This window comes from Euprymna scolopes, chromosome 15 (assembly GCF_053919585.1).
Source record: "Euprymna scolopes isolate OS-2025 chromosome 15, ASM5391958v1, whole genome shotgun sequence".
In the NCBI taxonomy this organism is placed as follows: domain Eukaryota; kingdom Metazoa; phylum Mollusca; class Cephalopoda; order Sepiida; family Sepiolidae; genus Euprymna; species Euprymna scolopes.
In genome coordinates this window covers 46,533,159-46,554,230 of record NC_136496.1, presented here as the reverse complement: position 1 = coordinate 46,554,230, position 21,072 = coordinate 46,533,159, and the positions used below count along the sequence as shown (strand labels likewise).

Below are 21,072 nucleotides of genomic sequence, written 5' to 3'. Positions count from 1 at the left end.
TAAGACAATCAAGTGGGAAAAATTTGAGTAACATACTGTTTTTTGAGTCTTCCCACTATACCGTTATGTTTTTTATTAGTGGAAAAAAAAACCACCCTTCATAATTTTTTCTTCCTTTTTTATATTTTTGAACTTGGTTAAAGGTCCCTACAAAATGCCTTTCTCCTTGCTAATTTTTATATCGCACACCAACATTTTTAATAACAGAAATCCTCATCCCAACACAGGATTAGGATACATAGCTTTTTCTTCTCGCTCTTACATTACTCATAACATCATCTCACAAATAAAAACTTTACGTATTCATAGTTCTTACTAGACTTGGTCTGTTATTGTTGTAGAGTTGTTATCACTCCATAAAGGTAATTTATTTTACCTCATCTTTATATAAAACACTTTTAATTAATTTAACCTATTTTACATTGTTATACATATCTTGTGAATCGATATAATCTATTTCACTTAGTTATTATATGAAATACCATTTCATGAATGCCATCCACTTCATTGAGTATATGAAAACGATATATAAAAAGTGTATAAAAAATAAAACTCTTTTTAATCTATTTCTACATTAAATTTGTCACAATTGAAACGGTTAATCAAATATACATATTAATTTATCTGTCTTACTCAACTTAATAATTTTTATAGCTTTATATGTTCTGTACTCATATTTCGTTAGAATTTTATAATAAATATATGTGAGAGAATTTGATAATTGAAACTAATTATAAAACATATTTTTATTCATATTTTAAAGAAACAACCTTACCTGTTTATACATGACTGAACTTGAAACACGTATATAAATTGGATATTTGAAACCGTTTACATAATAGTGGGTTTGTGCCATTAAAAACTAGAAAAATATTTTCACTCTCATTGGTTAACTGTGATAAAAATATTTGCCCATATAAGCATGTAATTTTATAGCAAATATAAACATATTACTGTCCATCTCTTGTAAAACAGAAAAATGGTAAGCAAATATAATTTTTTATGTTAAAAGAAAAGTCGATAATTTAATTTAATCACAACTCATAAAGTTGGAGTAAAAAAAAATCTTTCGTATTTCAAAAGTAACTCAACTCTGTATGCTGTATTAACGGTGTTTTTTTTTAATAGTTTTCAGCAACGTTTTCCATTTTCTTTCTTCTCGGCAACAAAATCCATATTTGTGTGTGATTAACCTTTTCTTGTTTCATCTTACACTTTTCACTGCTTTTGTAGATTTATTTTAAACATTTTCTGAAATGTATCAGATTCGATAAGAATGAAAACGGAAAACGATCTTATAATTATACTCAATATAATAAATAACACTATAAATACCATGTGATAACAGGTAAAAAGAAAAACAATATGTGTAGGATTTTAAAATATTAAATGCAAATCTGACATGAAGAAAAAGCAAATTTCTTCTCCATTTTACTAGCAACTCCCCCGCATGTTGATTATTCAAATAAGCAACTTCAAATAACTATTTTTATCAGCTTTTCAAATTTTTTTAGCTTTTATTTATCAAAAATATGATTATATCTCTAGTTCATTTTGTGTTATTAATTTGCAAGGATTTCGAAACGTGTGGCGAACGAGAGATAAAGTGGCAATTGTCTACTAGACAAATTGCCTCACTTGTTTTCAACAGAACAATTCCAATGAAAGTTTTGAATAAAGAAAGGAAATATTTCATAGATTATTTTTGATGAAGTACAGTTTTACTTTCGATTGTGCAAAATCATTCAAACCTTTCAATGCTCCAAGATACCAAATCTGGAAAATTTTAAAATTAAAAATAGTAGAATTAATTGAAATCAACAATTTTATATTTATCTAAGCAAGATGTATTCAGCTTAACAAAAAGTTACTTTTTAATCTAACTATACACACCTATATGTATATATATGCTTGCACACACACACACACACACACACACACACACACACACACACACACACACACACACACACCTACACACACACACATATCTATGTATATGTATGTATATATATATGTATGACACACGTGTACAAACGCGTACACACGCTCGCACACACGCACGCGCGTGCGCGCGAACACACACACACACACACACACATATACATAATCAGGTTAGCTAGTCCCTTCATTCTTTTTATTTTTAAATGCCTTCATGTTAGATATAAGTTTCGTCTTTATAGAGCCATAATTAAATCCTGTACCTCCATATATATATATATATATATATATATATATATATATATATATATATATATATATATATATATATATATATCACCTATATGTATATATATGCTGGAAGTATTCTTAGATGGGTTTTTTATGAAAATGCCTCTGACAAGTATCGAAAATCGCTAATCAATAAATCCGAACAGTCCGAGTTTGTATAAAGTTAGCACCTTATAAAGTGCATTTGAGAAATTTTATCACCAGACAAGCAGAAAAAGTCAGTGTGTAAAATAAAGAGTTGGTTCTTTGAAAAGACTGTGTCGCATTCAAAATGAATGTTTCTACTTAGGATACAATTGAACCATGATCCTTGACTTTTGATTTTTAGACTTTAATTCAAGCCATTATATAAAAATTATTTAATAAAATCCCTAGTAGGTTCTCTACAGTGCAATGTATTGTGAAGTAACTCACTGCGGGAAAGCATATAACGTTTCCTCCAGTGCACTGCCGTAAGATCTCAACTAGAGCAAGCAATCAATCGATTTGGTTAAAATATGAGCGATTTCATCGATTTCAACGACAATAAAAGTATGGTGTGGTGCATTCGTTAATCCTCATTCTATCTCGGGCAACGTCAGGTTCCAATGCTAGTAAATATGATAATTATTATTTTTTTTATTATTTTCAATATTATCAAGTTCAAGATCTTCTATCTTGATTCGCCTAGGGTTTAAGAAGTCGGTTTTCACACGCACGTGCGTGCAGACACACACTCATAACATTTATTTATTTTTTGGAAAATATTATGATCGTCCATCGATACCTTACTTTTCATGAAACACTAAAAGATCAGTTCTTAGACCTAAAGATACGACATTTATTCATCATTTAGTTATCTGAAGAATGAATTCATTTGGTATTTTTAATTATGTGGGCTGATTTTTCAGTTTTTCCGTGAAGTGGACAATCAAATAAAGTATACTGTATTTTTCAATAAATCTTCCAGATTTCTCTTACACTTAGAACGTAACATTACTATATATATACATAATCTCTCTCTCTCTCTCTCTCTCTCTCTCTCTCTCTATATATATATATATATATATATATATATATATATATATATATATATATATATATATATACACTAGCTGTTCAGCCCAGCTTAGCTCGGGCACTATGTACTGTTCATAACTTTATGTGCATATGTATATATATTAAAATGTTTGACTCATGTCCAGTTAACCTACATCTAAAATTTCAAGTATTTAGACCCAAAATTAGCGGAGGAGTCTGCAAAGGTCAACTCTTACAATTTTGACCTCTTAGCAGCCAAATTTTCGCCCCAAAACTCATTAAAAAGCTTGCTGCATGTCTGAATACCCTTTATGTAAAATTTCAAATGTTTAGACCCAACATTGGATCAAAAGTTTGCTAGAGACTGCAAAGGTAAAATCTTTTGAACTTTGACTGCTTCGCAGCCAAATTCTCGGCCAAAAACCAATTAAAAAGCTTGCCCTATGTCTGAATACACTTTATGTAAAATTTCAAATGTTTAGACCAAAAGTTGGCTGAGTAATTTGGTAGAGACCGCAGAGATCAATTTTCTTTTAACTTTTTTCCTAATTTTGACCCCTTAAAATTTATTGTTTTGGGCTCAAATCAAATTAAAAAGTTTGATCTATGTCCAAGTAGCCTACATCTAAAATTTCAAGTGTTCAAACCCAAAATTGGTGGAGGAGTTTGGTAGAGTTTTCAAAGATCAAATCGTTGAACTTAGACCCCTTGACAGCCAAATTTCTTTTCGAAAACCAATCAAAAAGATTTTCCTAACTCTCAATACCCCTTATGTCAAATCTTGAGTCTGTAGACTGAAATTTAACACATGCAAAAATATTTTTTAACACACGCAAAAAAAAAAAATCTAGAGTGAGCCTTTACAATGCAGACCCCTTCTTGTATTTTCTTTTCTTTTCGTTTTTTAATCAATTTTTTTCAATGGATTACACTCCTCTTATATAAAGAATTTTACATTTAATCTACGGGCAATTATGTTAAGACCTTTATTATCCAATGCATTTTGCATTGTTTTCACTGGTCGCCAGGTTTGCGTGCACGTGGAAATCAATATTTTGTGCACGCATGTGGAATTGCATATTGCTTTCACTGGTCGGCAAGTTTGTTTTCGTGCATGCATGCATTCAATTTTTGCACGTTTATACATTACTTCCGTGTACTTACTTGCACTTTTCTACATTAATTCTGTATACTCACTATTGTGAGAAATTTCCACATGCAACCGCCGTCTGCCGGCCATACAGCTCTAGTAGGCGGTCTGTGATTGGTTTAAATTTGAATGTATCAGGTGATTTGACTTGCCGCCTTTTTTGTATTCACGCACTTATTTTTCAGTCTGAGAAAGAACACGGAATGATACAGACTCAAACCAGCGGTTCCCTCACTAGGGAGTCAAGACAATTCCTTCATGGACACCAAACAGTCGGTGAACGAAGGACATATCTTTACAAGCAAAGACAACTTATTTTGCTGAACCTATTCAGATCCAGGATGACATTGAAGAAACTCTTTGTCATGTTATTATCCAATTATTGGATCTTATCTTATTTCTTCTTGAGTCCCAAGGGACTCACATTATGCCTGATTATACACGCCATTATTCCCGCCGTGTTCTCCATGATCTTCATGGATCCTTCCAAAGGAACAATGAACTAACATTCCAACAATAGGAATTCATACTAAAGGCTCCATGCGTATGGGGGCAAATCGGGCCACCGTTTTACAAAGGACTATACCAGAACCAATTGCTGTTATTTGTGAATAAATTTTGAGTTTAAAGGTATGGCTTTTGTTTGTGGAATTAATTTGCTTCTGCAGGGAGGAATTTAAGATGTGTGAGAAAGAAATTTCTTACACTATTCCATAGCTAGCTATAATATATACTGACCCAAGGTAGGCTAGTGTGTATATATATATATATATATATATATATATATATATATAGAAATATATATATATATATATATATATATATATATATATATATATATATATATATATATATATATAGTGTATCAGGGTATGTTGAAAAGATATCGCTAAGAATGCGAGAGCTAAATAATATTTTGTAATTATACGCTGCTATGTAAATTTATTTAAATGCTATCAATTGTAATGTATAGTTGTATAGCTTTTAAATAAATAATTTGTATATATATATATATATATATATATATATATATATATATATATATATATATATATATATATATACTAGTAGAAAGACCCGACCCGACGTTGTCCGGGATTGAATGAGGATCAACAAATGTTACACCCTTGCATACTTTTATTATCATCAAAGTCGGTGAAATCGCCCATTGTTTTTTTAATCAAATCGATTGATTGTTGGCTCTAGTCGAAGATCCCACCCTCACAGTGTACAAGTAAGAAGCTTCACATGCCTCCTCGCGGTCCTTAATCCACAATACACTGTAATCTACATTGCACTGTAGAGAATATATTGTTGATTTTATAAAACTATCTGTAAAGTTTAAAATGCAAAAGTCAAATATCATGGTTCAGCTGTGCTCTGAACAGAAATATTCCTTTTGAACGCGCCTCTATCTTATCAAAGAACTACTGCTGATTTTATGAAATTATTTTCACATAATCACTTGAATTAAAGTTAAATGTACAAAAGTCAAGTATCATGGTTCAATTGTGATATAAAAAGAAATATCCTATTTGAACGCGCCCCTGTCTTATAAAAAAAATCTACAGTTGATTTTCTAGGCTGCACCTTTTTGCTTGTGCGGTGATAAAACTTCTCAAATGCACTTGTGATGTTATGTTGTATAAAAGGGTTAACTTTTGTTAAAATCAGTCTTCCTTCTTTAATCATTTTTTTTTATTATTGATTTTCGATACTTATCAGATGCATTCCTATACAAATTGACGAAATTTTACATTAACCAGTTAATGCAAAATTTCGTCAATCTCAATAATCACAGTAAATATTAATCCTTCAGGATGGAATCTATATCTTTTTATTTATACTTATATTATTTGTATTTATTTATTGATATACCTGCCTTTCTAATTAAATCATTTTTTATTACATGATATCATTTGATGTTGTTATCATTTGTAGTCACTAGGAGTTCTCACGCAGGCCATTATTAAAGATTTTTCGCTGCCAATAATCGGTGGTATTCCCTGGAGTCTCGGTGAAAACAAATCTCCTCAGATTTCCAGGAATCTCCATCTTCACCTTTCGATAACTTTTGCAAATGAATTTGTGTTGAATTTGTGTTATCCCATTAACTGCTTCCCATTAACTGCTTCCCATTAACTTCTAACTTGCAATGACTATTCGTCTTTACTGGAAAATGGGTGGAAATAACCTTCCCCAAGATCTTAGTCCTCTTCGCACTCATCCGGTGGAAGTCTGGTTAGTGCCTTCTCTCGTTGGTCCTTCCATCTTTCTTGACCCTTCATAACTAATTGGTGTGGTACCAGTCGTTGGGGGCGGGGCGTAGTTGACTTAAAATTTTGCAGTTTTAGTTTTTTTTGGTTCCATGTGATGTTCCTCTTTTTTTTTTTTTTCTGTTGCAGTTGCAACAATTCATGTGGATTAGTTTCCACATACGAGGATTTTCCTTAAGATTTCGGATGTTTTCAGCATTACCCACTGTTGTATAATCTTTCCCTTGATTCCAATTTCCCAATATTTTTTCAAGTTCTTTGGGACTGTTCCTAATGCTCCAATAATTATTGGTATATATACTAATTTTCTTAATTTTCCATATTCCTATCAGTTCTGTATATTTGTTTAATTGTTCCATCTCTTTGATTTTCACCCTGCAGTTTGCTGGGACGGCAACATCTACAATTTGGCAGTTTTTTTTTCTTGTTGTTAATTATTTTATTAATTTTTATGATGTCCAATCTTCTTTATTAGTTTGTATTTCCATGTCCCAAAGGATTTTGGAGTTTTCGTTTTTCAATACTATCTCCAGTTTGTGTTTGTACCATTTGTCTGTATATTTGAGGTGCAGTCGTTTCCAAAACTCCCAGTGCATTGCCTTCCCTATGCAGTCGCGCCTGTTATTATAGTCTTTTGGAGTTTGTTGCATTCATTTATTATGTAATTTGTGGTTTCGTCTGTATAGTCTACATTTACTGTTTTCCTGTGTTTTATCTATTTGAGCTTGAAAAGTGGTTATTTTGACTGCTTTTCCTATGTTTACAAAACATGCATGCAATTTTTAATAAACGTAGTTATTAAACTACGCTCACAAAGCCTTGACTTTTCAAACGCATGCATTTCAACTTCCTACACCCCTTTCCTCATACCTATCAAATACCAGCATCTAAATGTTGAACCAAAACTATGTAAATACAAGCAATCAACATTCCAGATACTTTTGATTGCAACAAATTCGATTGTTAATCAATTATAATTGATTGTGACGCAGACACGCTGCTGTAGTAAGCCATTTTCTAAATGAGTACGGAGGACTTTAACTTGAAAAATAAACCATTCCTGTAATGACAAGCCTTTTGAATGCAGTGTAATGCTGGTTCAGTGAAGTTCCTGGAGGTCACCCCTCCCAAGCTTCTTTTGCAGAGTGCTCCTCTTCGAGAATGCTAAGATTTCAATCACACTTTCCGACACTAGTGTCACATTCTCATCTTGGGAGAGAAATGAATACTTCAACTTCATTGGGAGAATACGAAACTTAATTGGGAGTTCAGGAAACTTCATTGGGGGTTCAGGAAACTCCCAATGAAGTTTCCTGAACTCCCGATGAAGTTTCCTGAACTCCCAATGAAGTTTCCTGAACTCCCCAATGAAGTTTCCTGAACTCCCGATGAAGTTTCCTTAACTCCCAATGAAGTTTCCTGAACTCCCTTTGAAGTTTCCTGGACTACTCACAATGAAGTTTTCTGAACTCCCAATGAAGTTTCCTAAACTCTCAAAATGAAATTTCCTGAACTCCCAATGAAGTTTCCTGAACTCCCGAATGAAGTTTCCTGAATTCCCAATGAAGTTTCCTGAACTCCCAATGAAGTTTGATAAACTCCCAATAAAGTTTCCTGAACTCCCAATGAAGTTTCCTGAACTCCCAATGAAGTTTCCTGAACTCCCAATGAAGTTTTGTGAACTCCCCAATGAAGTTTCCTAAGCTCCCCAATGAAGTTTTCTGAACTCCCAATGAAGTTTCCTGAACTCTCCAATGAAGTTTGATGAACTCCCAATAAAGTTTCCTGAACTCCCAATGAAGTTTCCTGAACTCCCAATGAAGTTTCCTGAACTCCCAATGAAGTTTTGTGAACTCCCCAATGAAGTTTCCTAAGCTCCCCAATGAAGTTTTCTGAACTCCCAATGAAGTTTCCTGAACTCCCAATGAAGTTTTCTGAACTCTCCAATGAACTTTCCTGAACTCCCAATGAAGTTTCCTGAAGTCCCAATGCAGTTTGCTGAACTCCCAATGAAGTTTCCTGAACTCCCTAATGAAATTTCCTGAACTCCCAAACAGAGGGTAATACTGAAACATCCGAAATCTTAAGGAAAATCCTCGTATGTGGAAACTAATCCCCATGAATTGATTCAACTGCAGCAGAAATAAAAAAGAGGTTTCATCTGTATAGTCTACATTTACTGTTTTCCTGTGTTTTATCTATTTGAGCTTTAAAAGTGGTTAGTTTGACTGCTTTTCCTATGTTTAGAGAACACGCACACAATTTTTAATAAACATAGTTATTAAACTACGCTCACAAAGCCTTGACTTTTCAAACGCATGCATTTCAACTTCCTACACCCCTTTCCTCATACCTAGTCAAATACCAGCATCTAAATGTTGAACCAAAACTATGTAAATACAAGCAATCAACATTCCAGATACTTTTGATTGCAACAAATTCGATCGTTAATCGACTGAACTCATGTGAGACATTTCATCCCACCTCAGGAACATCCCCATCAATCTCCATGTGATGTCATTCCATGCTGTCCAGCATTCAGTTTCCACATCTCTATCAATCCAGTGTCCCACATTCCTGTCTCCCCAGTCTCCATTTCTGTCCAGGTACAACATGGCCTGTACTTTAACTCTCTTTGCTATTTATCTATTTTCTCAGTTGCACGGTCAATCGGCATCCAACCTATTAGTCTGCTGCAACAAGTACTAATCATGTTGTTCTGTTGTTAGCGAAGCTTCTGTTTCTCTGTTCATGTATCGTTTTCTCAACCATGATCCTTTTCATTTTTCATTCTTATAAATAAGCTATATAGCTCTCATCCTCTTCCCACTTCTTGTCTTGTCTTTTTGTGTCTGGTTTCCTGTATTGTTCTTCTTGACTGTGGTTCTTGAAGCAGTGATCAGTCTTTCTGTGTTCTGACTTAAGTATTTTCTTTTGTGCCTTCCACATATTTATCAGTCCTCTTGTCTCTTTGTTCCTTTTCAGGGTCAATATCATTTTTTTTGGGGTGGGAGGGGGTGTTATACATTGTGCATTGTCATTACTTTCCTTGATTAAGATGTTTAAGTTTTCCTTTTGTCCAGCCTATGAATGGTGCACAGTACCTTTTTTTACTGATACTGCTCAAGTGTATATTCTTTTGACTACTGTATAGTTACTACTACTGTATGTTTTTCTAAGAGTTTCCTTGTTCTTGTCAGATACTTTTTCCAATTTTCTCTTTCATTTCTGTAGCTTTCAAACCTCCCAAATATTTGCAAATGTCATATTCACCAAGTGCCCTCATCTTCTCTGGGTTCAGCAGCCCCATGCCCTCTGATGACTCTAGTTTTCTGCTTTTCATACGAGATTATTTCAATATAAATAATATGTATATAGATCAAAATGATTCTTAAAATAAATTACAAAAAGCGAGCCTTAAAATTAAATAGAGATTATGTATACTTATTGAAAAATATTATTATATCATTTTGTAATAATTTATACTTAAATCAAATTACCACTTAATAAAACCAAAAGAAAAAGCTCATCAGTTTTAAGCATAGAAGGACCACTATACAAACTATCACAAATACTCAAACCCGTGCTTTCCACCCATCTAGATCATGTTAACAGCTCGGAAGAAGTTATACATAGACTACAATCATCACCTTCAACACAAGAGGTACACCTTCAGCCTAGGTGTTGTCTCTCTCTACACATCAGTACCTGCACATCCAACTGAATACATTTCCTATGATAATTTATGCTGCTTTAACCTCACCACCAACTTCTAAACATAATAGTAAACAGCACACATTTTCAATATAAACAAAAAACATGGGATCCAGCCTATGCGGACTTCTGTCTATAACATACATGAATAGATTAGAACAAGACATGCTACATAATTACTAATCCGACATATTCTTTACAAGATATGTAGATGATATTCTCATCATCATCTTTCGAAGAAGTTAGTGAAATATTTATTAACTTCCAAAATGCAGATCCACATATTAGATTTACCATAGAACGTCCGAACACCTTTCACTACTTGATTTTACACTCTACATTACCGAAACAGGTCAAATAAACACCAATTGCGACATTTTCATAAACTACAGATCAGCATTCTCTACCCAAGCAAAAATAGGCTATGCTACAAATGAAACTAACCACATTCCTAGCAGGTGCACGAATGAAATGGACATGGTCACCACCATTAGAAAATTTCAACCTGCTCAAACAAAAACCCTACAGCACATTAAGACATCTAGCAGAAAACAGCCACACACACTATCTAACACCAAAATTTATTAAGAATTCTTGTAAAATTATTTATAAAAAAATAAATGACTTGAGTGCCATCAGCTACAATCGGAACCGAAACCAAAACTTATACAATGCGACCAGTGATATTAGCTTTTTAACAAAAATAGTTATTTCTCAAATTTCCATGAGTCAATCTCTGAAATTTTTCTAAAAAACATCTAACATTATGCTGTAAAAGTATTACTAAAAATAAGCATGAAATAATTATTTTTTGCAAAATAATAAACTTGTTACAATTACTGAATGTTTACCGACAAATGGCAATAGCTTTTCAATTAAAACAAACAAAATTAACGTTTATTGGCGGAAATAAGGAATAAAAGTTAAATGACGGTTATATTTAACAATTAATTGATATAATTAAATATACAAGAATATTTGATTCAATAATGAACAAATACTTTATTTACTCACATAACTACTACTGATCTCCACTTTAAAATGTCCTGAATCAGTTAATTTAGTTTAGACGAAAATTGATTGACATATTTCATTCGATGATAAACAAAAAGTTTTCTATTAGGTTTAAAATCTAGGTAGCATGGAGGCTAGATCATCAATTTTGTAGATTTGATGCACAAAGATACTAAGAGTGCTTGATCGAAATGGGCAGAGTAAGAATGAACATTGGCATAAAAACGTAGTCCCTTAGCAAGATTTATGTCATCTAGCAAAGGTACTAGAAATTCTGTCAAGAGATTGCAATAGGCAACAAACATAATTTTTACTCATTTGGGTACTCTTATAAGATCAACAATCTCCAATAATACGAGTCAATATCATGACTCTCCCACCAATTTGTTGTCGTGATGGTGATTCTCATCTTCAGAATAAACCCATCATTTTGCCCAACTATTAGATTCATTAATTCATTGGCTGAATCTCTTCAGTGCAAAAAACCTTACTCATCTCCATCTTCACCTGTTTTTTTTTTTTTTGCTTATTTTATTTTCAAATTTTTCTGGCTTGGTATAAGAGGAAGCTTTGTCACTGGAACTTACAGAATTGTTCGAATAATTGTACTCCTTGTTGATTTTGGTACGTAAGGACATCAAGCTGTCGTGAGGATTGAATTCCTTCAGTATTCACATGACGACTTACTTTTGGGGCAATTAAACCAGGAAATGTCCCTTTAGCCGTATGCTTTGATCTATTATTTTCTCCTTAAGTTAATGATTTTAAATGTCTCATTGTTGCTAAGAAGTCTAAAAGCTATAATCTCTGGTCACTCCAAAATGAAAAACAAAAGACTAAATAACCATACAAACTATTTACAATTATTTATGTAAATCAAATATTGTCATCATAATATGCCAGACATTGTTGAAATTGCCTAACAGAACGATGAGTAAATATAATTTTTATTAGAAAGCTATTATCGATGGTCATGGTGTACATAATTGAAGCAATTATCTGTGCTTGATTCTGCTGCACAAAATTACTTTTTGGTGATTCACAAACCGGCATGTAGTATAGTTACCAAATTGTTTGCTTGGTAAACTTGGTATGTTAGCTGTTTCTAATTTCCTCCATGTGCTGGAGGTACCACATCCTGTCTTGTTGCTCCTTTCAGCTACTTGTGTTACTTGTGTTACTATTCAATTAAAAAAGCTGATGCCTTCAAAAACCGCTTTCTTCAACTTTGACCTATCTACAGCCATCTCCTCTCTTTCAACATCAGTTCCAAAGTACTTCGAATCGTCTCTGAGAAAATCTTGGAATCTATTAGGTGGTTTGTGCTGTGAGTATTTCCATCATCCACCTGTTTGTGCAGACATCAGTGAGACAAACGAAATTATTATTTCAATGCATTCACTTATATGAGACTCAATCTTTGGATTAGTAGCTTGTTTGAACATTTCCATATAAGGATTAAAGCTATCCCAACAGATGTTAAACATGGAAATGCTCTAGCAGGCGAATATAAACCCTTTAAATCTTACAAGCACAAAAATATTATATGTTGCTGATGCAACAACATACACCTCATACGCATATCGTTTCTAGCCTGATATTACATATTGCCCACACCTGCTTTTCAAAACCATCAAAAACCATACTAACCTGTCGAATACATCTACTTATCTCAGTATACAATGACATGTCCCTCAAAATAATATTACCCAGATATATAAGCAGATCCATTACAGACAAATACAGTTAAAGCCGAAATTATTGGCACCCTTTCAATTTTTACGTTTTTTGGAGAAAAAAACATTTTTTCACTAATTATTTTTATTAAAGTGTTGATATTGACCATCTACAGATCTCCTGAAACACTTTTAGCAGAAACACGCATGCAGAAAAACACACACACACACACACACACACACACACACACACACACACACACACACACACACACACACACACACACACACACACACACACACACACACACTTCGAAAATAGTAAGAAGTAGACAGCATAAAAGCTTTAAAATCACACCTGAGGAGATTTTGAAGTAGATAAAATGTCTATTTAGAGTTATGATTAAATTTTAATAATAGTAATATAGTTTACTGTGTAAGGAAAAAACAAAAAAATAGCATTGTTCAGTGTTTAATAATGAGAATCAAAGTAAGAAAAGAAACAATGGCACTCGTAAATGTTTTTTTTTTTTTTCAGGGATTGTATTTTTGTTAGAGTGGGTACTGGAAAAAATTAAAAGTAAAAAAAAAAAATTTAAGTGGAAAAGTGAACGGCCCATTACAAAACAAACTAAAATAAAAAAGAAAAAAAAATTCACTGTTTGGTTTGGAGAATCAAAGAAAAAAACAATGCTAACCATAGATGTTAATTATGTTTGTATTAGGGATTTTTTTTAAGGGGGTTAGTTTCGTGGTGACAATGTATGTGTCGGTAACGGTAAGAGTATTATGAGCGGTTAAGATTTTTGTAGTTGATTTTATATTTATAAAACGATTGCTTCACGTAGAGAGAGAGACACCATGTTTATGAAGGATTGATGTGGTCGTTTTTTTGAATAAGTTGCTTATGATAAGTGAGGGCGGTAAGACTGTAGAGTTCGAGGGAAAAATAGGAACTACCTCGTCAAAAGATGTTGCGATTGTGATGATGTTGCTCCTAGGGTGCAATGTAGGATTAACGACCAAATGTGTCTAAAATGGCGTCCTAAAATTACATAAGATATTTGCTAATAATCGAGACATAATAAATTTGTATGTGGCGTACGTTATTGCAAATCTATGGTATGTTGGTTCAGAGGGGAATTTCTGCAATCATTTTATTATATAGTAGATTATGCTTCTTTTTTTTTTCAAATTCATTGTTTTTCATTGATTTTTTTCCAATCAACATCATTATAAATCTTTAATTTCTTTTTGTCCGCTAAGAATTTCTTGTCACAGCTTGTCACTGTGCTATCATTGTTTTTATGGTAAGTGCTCGTCTAAGCTCCAATCCATGCCCCCCCCCTATTTGCCAATCTTTCACCAAAATCACTCGTCTAAGCATAGTCACTATCAATAATTTCCCCTACTCTCTATCGGTGCCTAAACATAAATGTAGATTCCATGAACAAAGCTTATTTCCTAGAATTGCCTGCCAGTGAAACTTTGTTCCGTTGGTCTGCTTTCCAGCTGACTACAATATTGTCGGCTTCAAATCCAACATAAACAAGCTCTCACGGAACTGTCCTCTTAAATAATCTAAATTTATCAAATTTCCACCACAAACCATCACTATGCTAATATCCCGATTACTACCATACACACATTAACCCTTATCCTTGAGTGACCTCCGGGTCTTGATAAGTGGTGACCCCTTTGTCAAAAAAAAAAAGAAAAGAAAAAGAGGCAGGATCTTATCAATAGTGTCCAGGTAGCACCTTGTCTCGGTACGTCACTGTATTTATTATTTGAACAGTTTGTATAAAAGATGCCATGGTTGCATTAGGATATGTATATTTGCAATTGTGAAGGAAGAATCTGTGCTTAAATATAAACAAAGTAAACATTTAAGTTTACCATGTTTTGCGCTATTGTGTAAGTGTTGTTTATTTCAATGTTATTAGTTAATAAATTAGATGGTTGTCTTTTAACACGAATGGAATTATTTTAAGGGTCTAATCTGAGAGGATGATTTCTATAGTAGTTTAAGAATTTGTGGTTGTTTGTTGATTTAATGTAGATGGAGGTAGATATTATGTTACTTTGAGTTCAGATTATTATATATCTAAGAATAGAATTGGAATGTGCGAATATACAATGGTAAAATTTATTGTGTTGTGGCATATTGATGTGAAAATTTAATACATCCACGTGTTCACAAGAAGAAAATATCATCTGTATACGTAGATGAGCAGATAGGTTTAAGGTTATAGTTGCTAATTAATCAGATATATATGCATAAATATATTTGCATAGCTGAGCAGCATTTTAGTGCCCATTGACAGAAACGCACACAAAAAAACGAGCTGTTCGGCTTTTTTTCTGCAAGATTTATTTTTTAATCTAGAATGCGTTTTTCTTTTTTAATTTACAAAACTTGTTAAGAAAACTATTTAAACATAATATTTGTGTTTGTTTACAGAATGTCATGTGCCTTTGCCACCGTGAAGGTGAACTGGTGTTGACCAAAAGCTGTTCCTCTTATTTCCCCTTCTGCTTGGGTCCTTAAGCCCAAATTGATCCATAAAATTACTCTGTTTGGAAGATTATTTTTCTTGCTAGTGTAAGCCATGGTATATTAGATGAAGATATTGTTTTCTGGTATATAGACATCATTTATTCAGAAACAATTTTATATTTTTCTTCATATAAAATTTGGTATGCATATATATTTATATATTTGTATATACAGGAATAACTCATAAACTAATTAATTGATCATTATGAATTTTGGAACACAGTTGTAATGTGAGCAATATTTTGTTTAATTTAGTTTATACAAAGAGGCAAATAGGTGGCGGGAGCCATTTGTGAAAATGCAGACAGTTCAAAATTTTGCGAAATTTTCAGAATATATATATATATATATATATATATATATATATATATATATAATTAATAAACATTGCATAGATTTTAGGTTATTTTAAATATTTGAAGTGGTTGATAAATATCTTAGTATATCGTTACATATTAGGGACCCCGTATCAATGGCGATTAGGTTAGCTAGTATGAATTTTGACATAGGCACACTTAGTGCACGTTATAGTAACTTAAATTTGCAAAACAGAACCATTTCCGGTGTCAAATCAAAGATGGTTGCCACAAAACGAGAAGTCAGATCAGTTAACAAAACAGTGGTATAAATCTAGATGACCAATGACATCGCATTTGTTGAATCAAGAGAAAACAAAGGTTTTCATATTAGTCTGCCTGTTGAAGTCGAACAGAAGCCATCGAATAATGCGAGTCTGCCATGGGTTGTGCGAGACAGTTGGCCTATAATAGAAAGAAAACTTTGATAATCGCTAAGTATGAAATTTTATACCGACCTAACATTTCTCCACATGTCATTCAAAAATTTAAGTTAGAAGATAAGTTAAATAAATAATTAACTAAAAGAACATTAGTCTCTCTCTCCTGTGTGAGTACATTTTCTTAAAAAAAAAACATTTAAGAAACTCTCAGCTGACGTCGACCTATGTCTTTCTCTGAAGTTTTATTCGTATTGCATCAACGAGGCGATCGACGGCCACCTATGAAAATAGCGACAATGAAAAAAGAAAACAGCAGCGTCAGACAATGACGATAAAAGACCCAGGTATGTTTTTTTGACTCATATTCACTCCTAACAAGGCATATTGCCACTTGGACGTTAAGGGCTACTATATGGGACCATGCCTAGGAAAAATTAACAAGATGTTGGTTTACGTTACATTTAAACTTCTGCATATTAGTACAGTCAATGAAGCAGGTAAGGAATTCCAAAGTCTAGCTGTTCGATGGAAGAAAATATTAGAGTAGAAAACTGGACACAATTTTCCATTCAAAAAATTCAAATATTTCATATTTGTCAAAAGTTTTTAGACATTTTAAGAATCAAAATCATGCAATATATTTTGATAAAAAATGAAATAAGTATTCTAGACATGAGGTTTAGCATCATTATACTTTGATTTAAATCCTTTTAAAGTGGTACATAACAGAATTCTAAGAATTCATTTTACCCATCCTGGAACGAGTATTTTTCTAGTAGTCATATTTTATAACCACACAAACAATGAACTCTTATCGAATTATAAGAAGCCATTGCTACTTTTGTTACATTTTCACTGTAATATCTGAAAATGAAAACTTTGAAGATTTAATTATCATTATGAAAATTGCTTGCAAATTCACGAGTCATGAACATGTTGAATCATTAATCAATGAATAATCATGTGCCCATAAGCAATGGGGACAGAAATAGTTGATTCATCAACTCTGCAATCTACTGAAAAATCTGAAGAAAAAAAAGTTACTCAAAAGCTAGTACTCCTTGCTTCAGCATTATAAGAATAAACGAAGCAATCCAGGAGTGGTGCACTTCCCTACATCTTGATGTAAGAGACAATGAAAAGGAGAGTTTCGGATCTCCATCAACTATGATCCATTTTTTAAACAGAATTTTCATTTTTAAAAGATCATTCTTCAATTTAAAAGATCAGCTTCAATCAGGTTGAAATTAAAAGAAAAAATGCAAAGATGATTTAGTCTGTATTTTGTGTGAAGACTAATTTTTTTTTTTACATAGGCGTCACCACTTATCAAGGCCGATAGGCCACTCAAGGATAAGGGTTAAAGAATGTACAGCAGTCAAAAGGACAATATAGTAATCGATAGTAATGGAAGTTCGATAAATTTGTTAACTTAAGTGGAACGGCTCATCAGAAACTTGTTCACGTTGGACTTGAAGACAACCATATTATAGATAGCTGGAAAGCAGGAAAACGGAAGACAATTCCACAGGCGTGCAGTTCTAAGAAAGAAGCTTTGATCATGGAATCTATGTTTAGGTTTAGGCACAGATAAAGAGTGGGGGGGGGAATTATTGATAGTGTTTTCAGCTAGACGAGTGTTTCTTGTGAAAGTTTGGCGAAGGGGGACCATAGATTGAAGCTCAGTCGAACACTTTCCATGAAAATAACGATAAAGCAGAGACAAACTCGCAACATCTCTTCTGTGAGATTGCAGCGAAGAGAAAAGGACATCTTCCACCAGGCCACAACGTCTATTTTGAACCCTATCAAGGCAGGACAAGTCTTTTCTAGCAGATTCTGCCCATATGTGGCAACAGTATTCCATACTTGGATGTATCTGGCTCTTATATAGATTGAGAATTGCATCAGCAGTGAGATATCTACTGGATCGATAGAAGGATCCGACCATTTTTCCAGCGGCCTTGCCAACAGATTTGATGTATGTATTCCATTTAAGATCAGGAGTAAAGGTCAAACCCAGAAACCTGTCAAAACTTGAGGTCTCCCCAAGACGAGAACCATTTATTTTAATTGATGCCAGATGGGGATCAGAACGTTGATTATGTAAAGATAGAAGCTGGGTTTAGATGCATTAAAAGTAACCAGCCACTCCTTTCCCCATTGTATAACGTGATCAAGATCAGAGGAGGGAGAATCAGAGAGAACTTGGTCGTTCATTGTCTTAGATGTGCTACCATAGATGGTAGTGTCGTCAGCAAAAATGTCTACGAATGATATAAGGATGTGATTTGGAATTCCTTATTAACACAAGTGTTTTGTAATGCTGAATATTTAAAATGAGATTTTTTTTTTAAATTCATAAGTGAAAGCTAAAAATAATACAATTATGAATTTAATGTTTTTAAAGATTTTGAAACAGCGTTTTTGTTTCGATCAGATTGAAATTAAATATTTTCTAAATTTTATAAAAGAGTTTATTATATTTTTATGATTTTTTCAAAGAGATTTTCTTTAAAATCTACATGCAGATCAAAACAAGTTATGGCTATGTGTTACTACTTTGACTCTGTCTAAACTGTTCATAGATATCAATGTGGCTGTAAATGTTTTTTTCTTTTATTTACACTTTGCAGTATTTGTTTATGTTTTCATACAATAATGATGTCATGTGAACTACTCCTGCCATGATAGACCTAATGATTTATTAGCTTCTATGAATTGTGTTGAATTTTAAGTAGGTTTATTACCAAGTATGAAGGTCATCATAAATTGTATTCTACAAATTCCTTTTGCAACTTTGTGTTTTTACTGCTGAACATGATTAAGACAACTCAGATTCTTTTAAGGTGAGCTTTTTCAATAAATTTGTGAATCATTATTTCTTTTTGCTTTTTCTTTAGTGATATGAATATGGACCTTCTATGCAGAAATCACTCCTACAAAAAATCGCAGGTTGTGTATAAAAATAACAATTGAAATATATTTTAGTAGTTATTTACATAACATTTAAATTTTTGTAGAATGCATTATGCATATGTTTATTTACAGCAAGTATTAATGAGTATTCATTATTTAAAATCATCTTGCTTGATTAACTATTTGCACTTTACGAATTTGTGTTTTGGATTAGTTTTTATTTTCTATTGTAAATATCAATTATTTTCTCATTAATTAAACAACATATCTTTTTTCATTAATTAAACAACATATCTTTTCCAGAAATTTTACTAAAATATTTTTCATCGATTTTTCTATCCTTTCAACATTTCAATTGATTTACATATTTTCCAATTGGAATACAATGTTTCAACAGTTTTTTCGCTACTTTATAATATTGTTTGAACTTGTTGTCTTTATCCAGCGTCGCCGAGGGAATTGATTATTAACTATAATCTGGCCTCGGATTTGTTCAGAAATTACTTTATATTTGACATTAAATTAAAAATTCTAAAGGATCATGTAGTAAATCATATTTTTCTTAATTAATTAAACTGGTTGACAAGAAATGTATACTGGCGGAATTTAAATCGCATTTATTTATAAAGAATTCGTAAACACAGTTAGTTATGTATACATACGAATATTGCACTTAAAAAGACAATAAAAAATCTCCAAAAATATACGTATTGTTTGATATGTACAAAAATATACTTATTGTTTGATATATAAAAAATATACTTATTGTTTGATATGTACAAAAATATAGTTATTGCTTATATGTACAAAAATATAGTTATTGTTTAATATGTACCAAAATATAGTTATTGCTTAATATGTACAAAACTATACTTATTGTTTAATATGTACAAAAATATAGTTGTTTCTTAAATATGTACAAAAATATAGTTATTGTTAATATGTACCACAATATACTTATGGTTAAATATGTACAAAAATATAATTATTGATTAATATGTACAAAATATATACTTATTTATTAATATGTACAAAAATATAGTTATTTTTAATATGTAGAAAAATATACAGATTGTTTAACATGTAAAAAATATCATTATTGTTTTATATGTACTAAATATAATGGTTGTTTCATATGGATAAATATATAGTTATTGTTTAATATCTACAAAAATATAGGTATTGTTTAATATGCACAAAAATATAGTTATTGTTTAATATGCACAAAAATATAGTTATTGTTAAATATATACAAAAATACAGTTATTGTTTAATATTTAAAAATATACTTATTGACTAAAACGTACAAAAATATAGTTATTGTTTAATATGTACAAAACTATTGTTATTTTGTAATTTGTACAAAATAACAATTCACCTTTTGTTTTATATGTAAAAAATTTACTTTTTGATTGATATGTACAAAAATATTGGTATTGTTTAATGCGTACAAAAATTCACTTATTGTTTGATATGTGCAAAAATTCACTTATTGTTTGATATGTACAAAATTTTTCTTATTGTTTGATATGTTCAAAAATTTTCTTATTGTTTTATATGTAAGAAATATAGTTATTGTTTGATATGTACAAAAATATACTTATTGATTAATATGAACAATAATGTTCTCATAGCTTAATAAGTATAAGAATTTACTCATAGTTTGACATGTACAAAATGATACTTATTGTTTGATATGAACACATATATAGTTATTGTTTTATATGTACAAAATATTGTTATTGTTTAATATGTACAAGAATATAGTTATT

At 31.9% G+C, this 21,072-nt stretch overlaps 2 protein-coding genes across 7 annotated transcripts in view; one reads left to right on the top strand and one right to left on the bottom strand.

The window, feature by feature from the left end:
• Positions 1 to 21,072, top strand: part of LOC145293809 (potassium channel subfamily T member 2-like) — a 659,145-nt gene that overhangs the window by 3,901 nt on the left and 634,172 nt on the right. For 2 of the 6 annotated variants that reach the window (XM_080140401.1, XM_080140395.1), the window contains exon 1: positions 19,187 to 19,230. The exons of 2 other annotated variants lie outside the window; for them this stretch is intronic. In XM_080140401.1, the coding sequence (XP_079996527.1) occupies positions 19,202 to 19,230 (29 nt within the window). In that variant the 5' untranslated portion in view covers positions 19,187 to 19,201. Of the gene's footprint in view, positions 1 to 919; positions 983 to 19,186; positions 19,231 to 19,284; positions 19,337 to 21,072 lie in introns of those variants that run through there. 2 more of the 6 variants (XM_080140404.1, XM_080140405.1) reach the window with 2 other exon arrangements.
• The window catches only part of LOC145293811 (two pore channel protein 1-like), a 335,061-nt gene that overhangs the window by 280,391 nt on the left and 33,598 nt on the right, over positions 1 to 21,072 (bottom strand). The gene's annotated exons all lie outside the window — the stretch shown is intronic.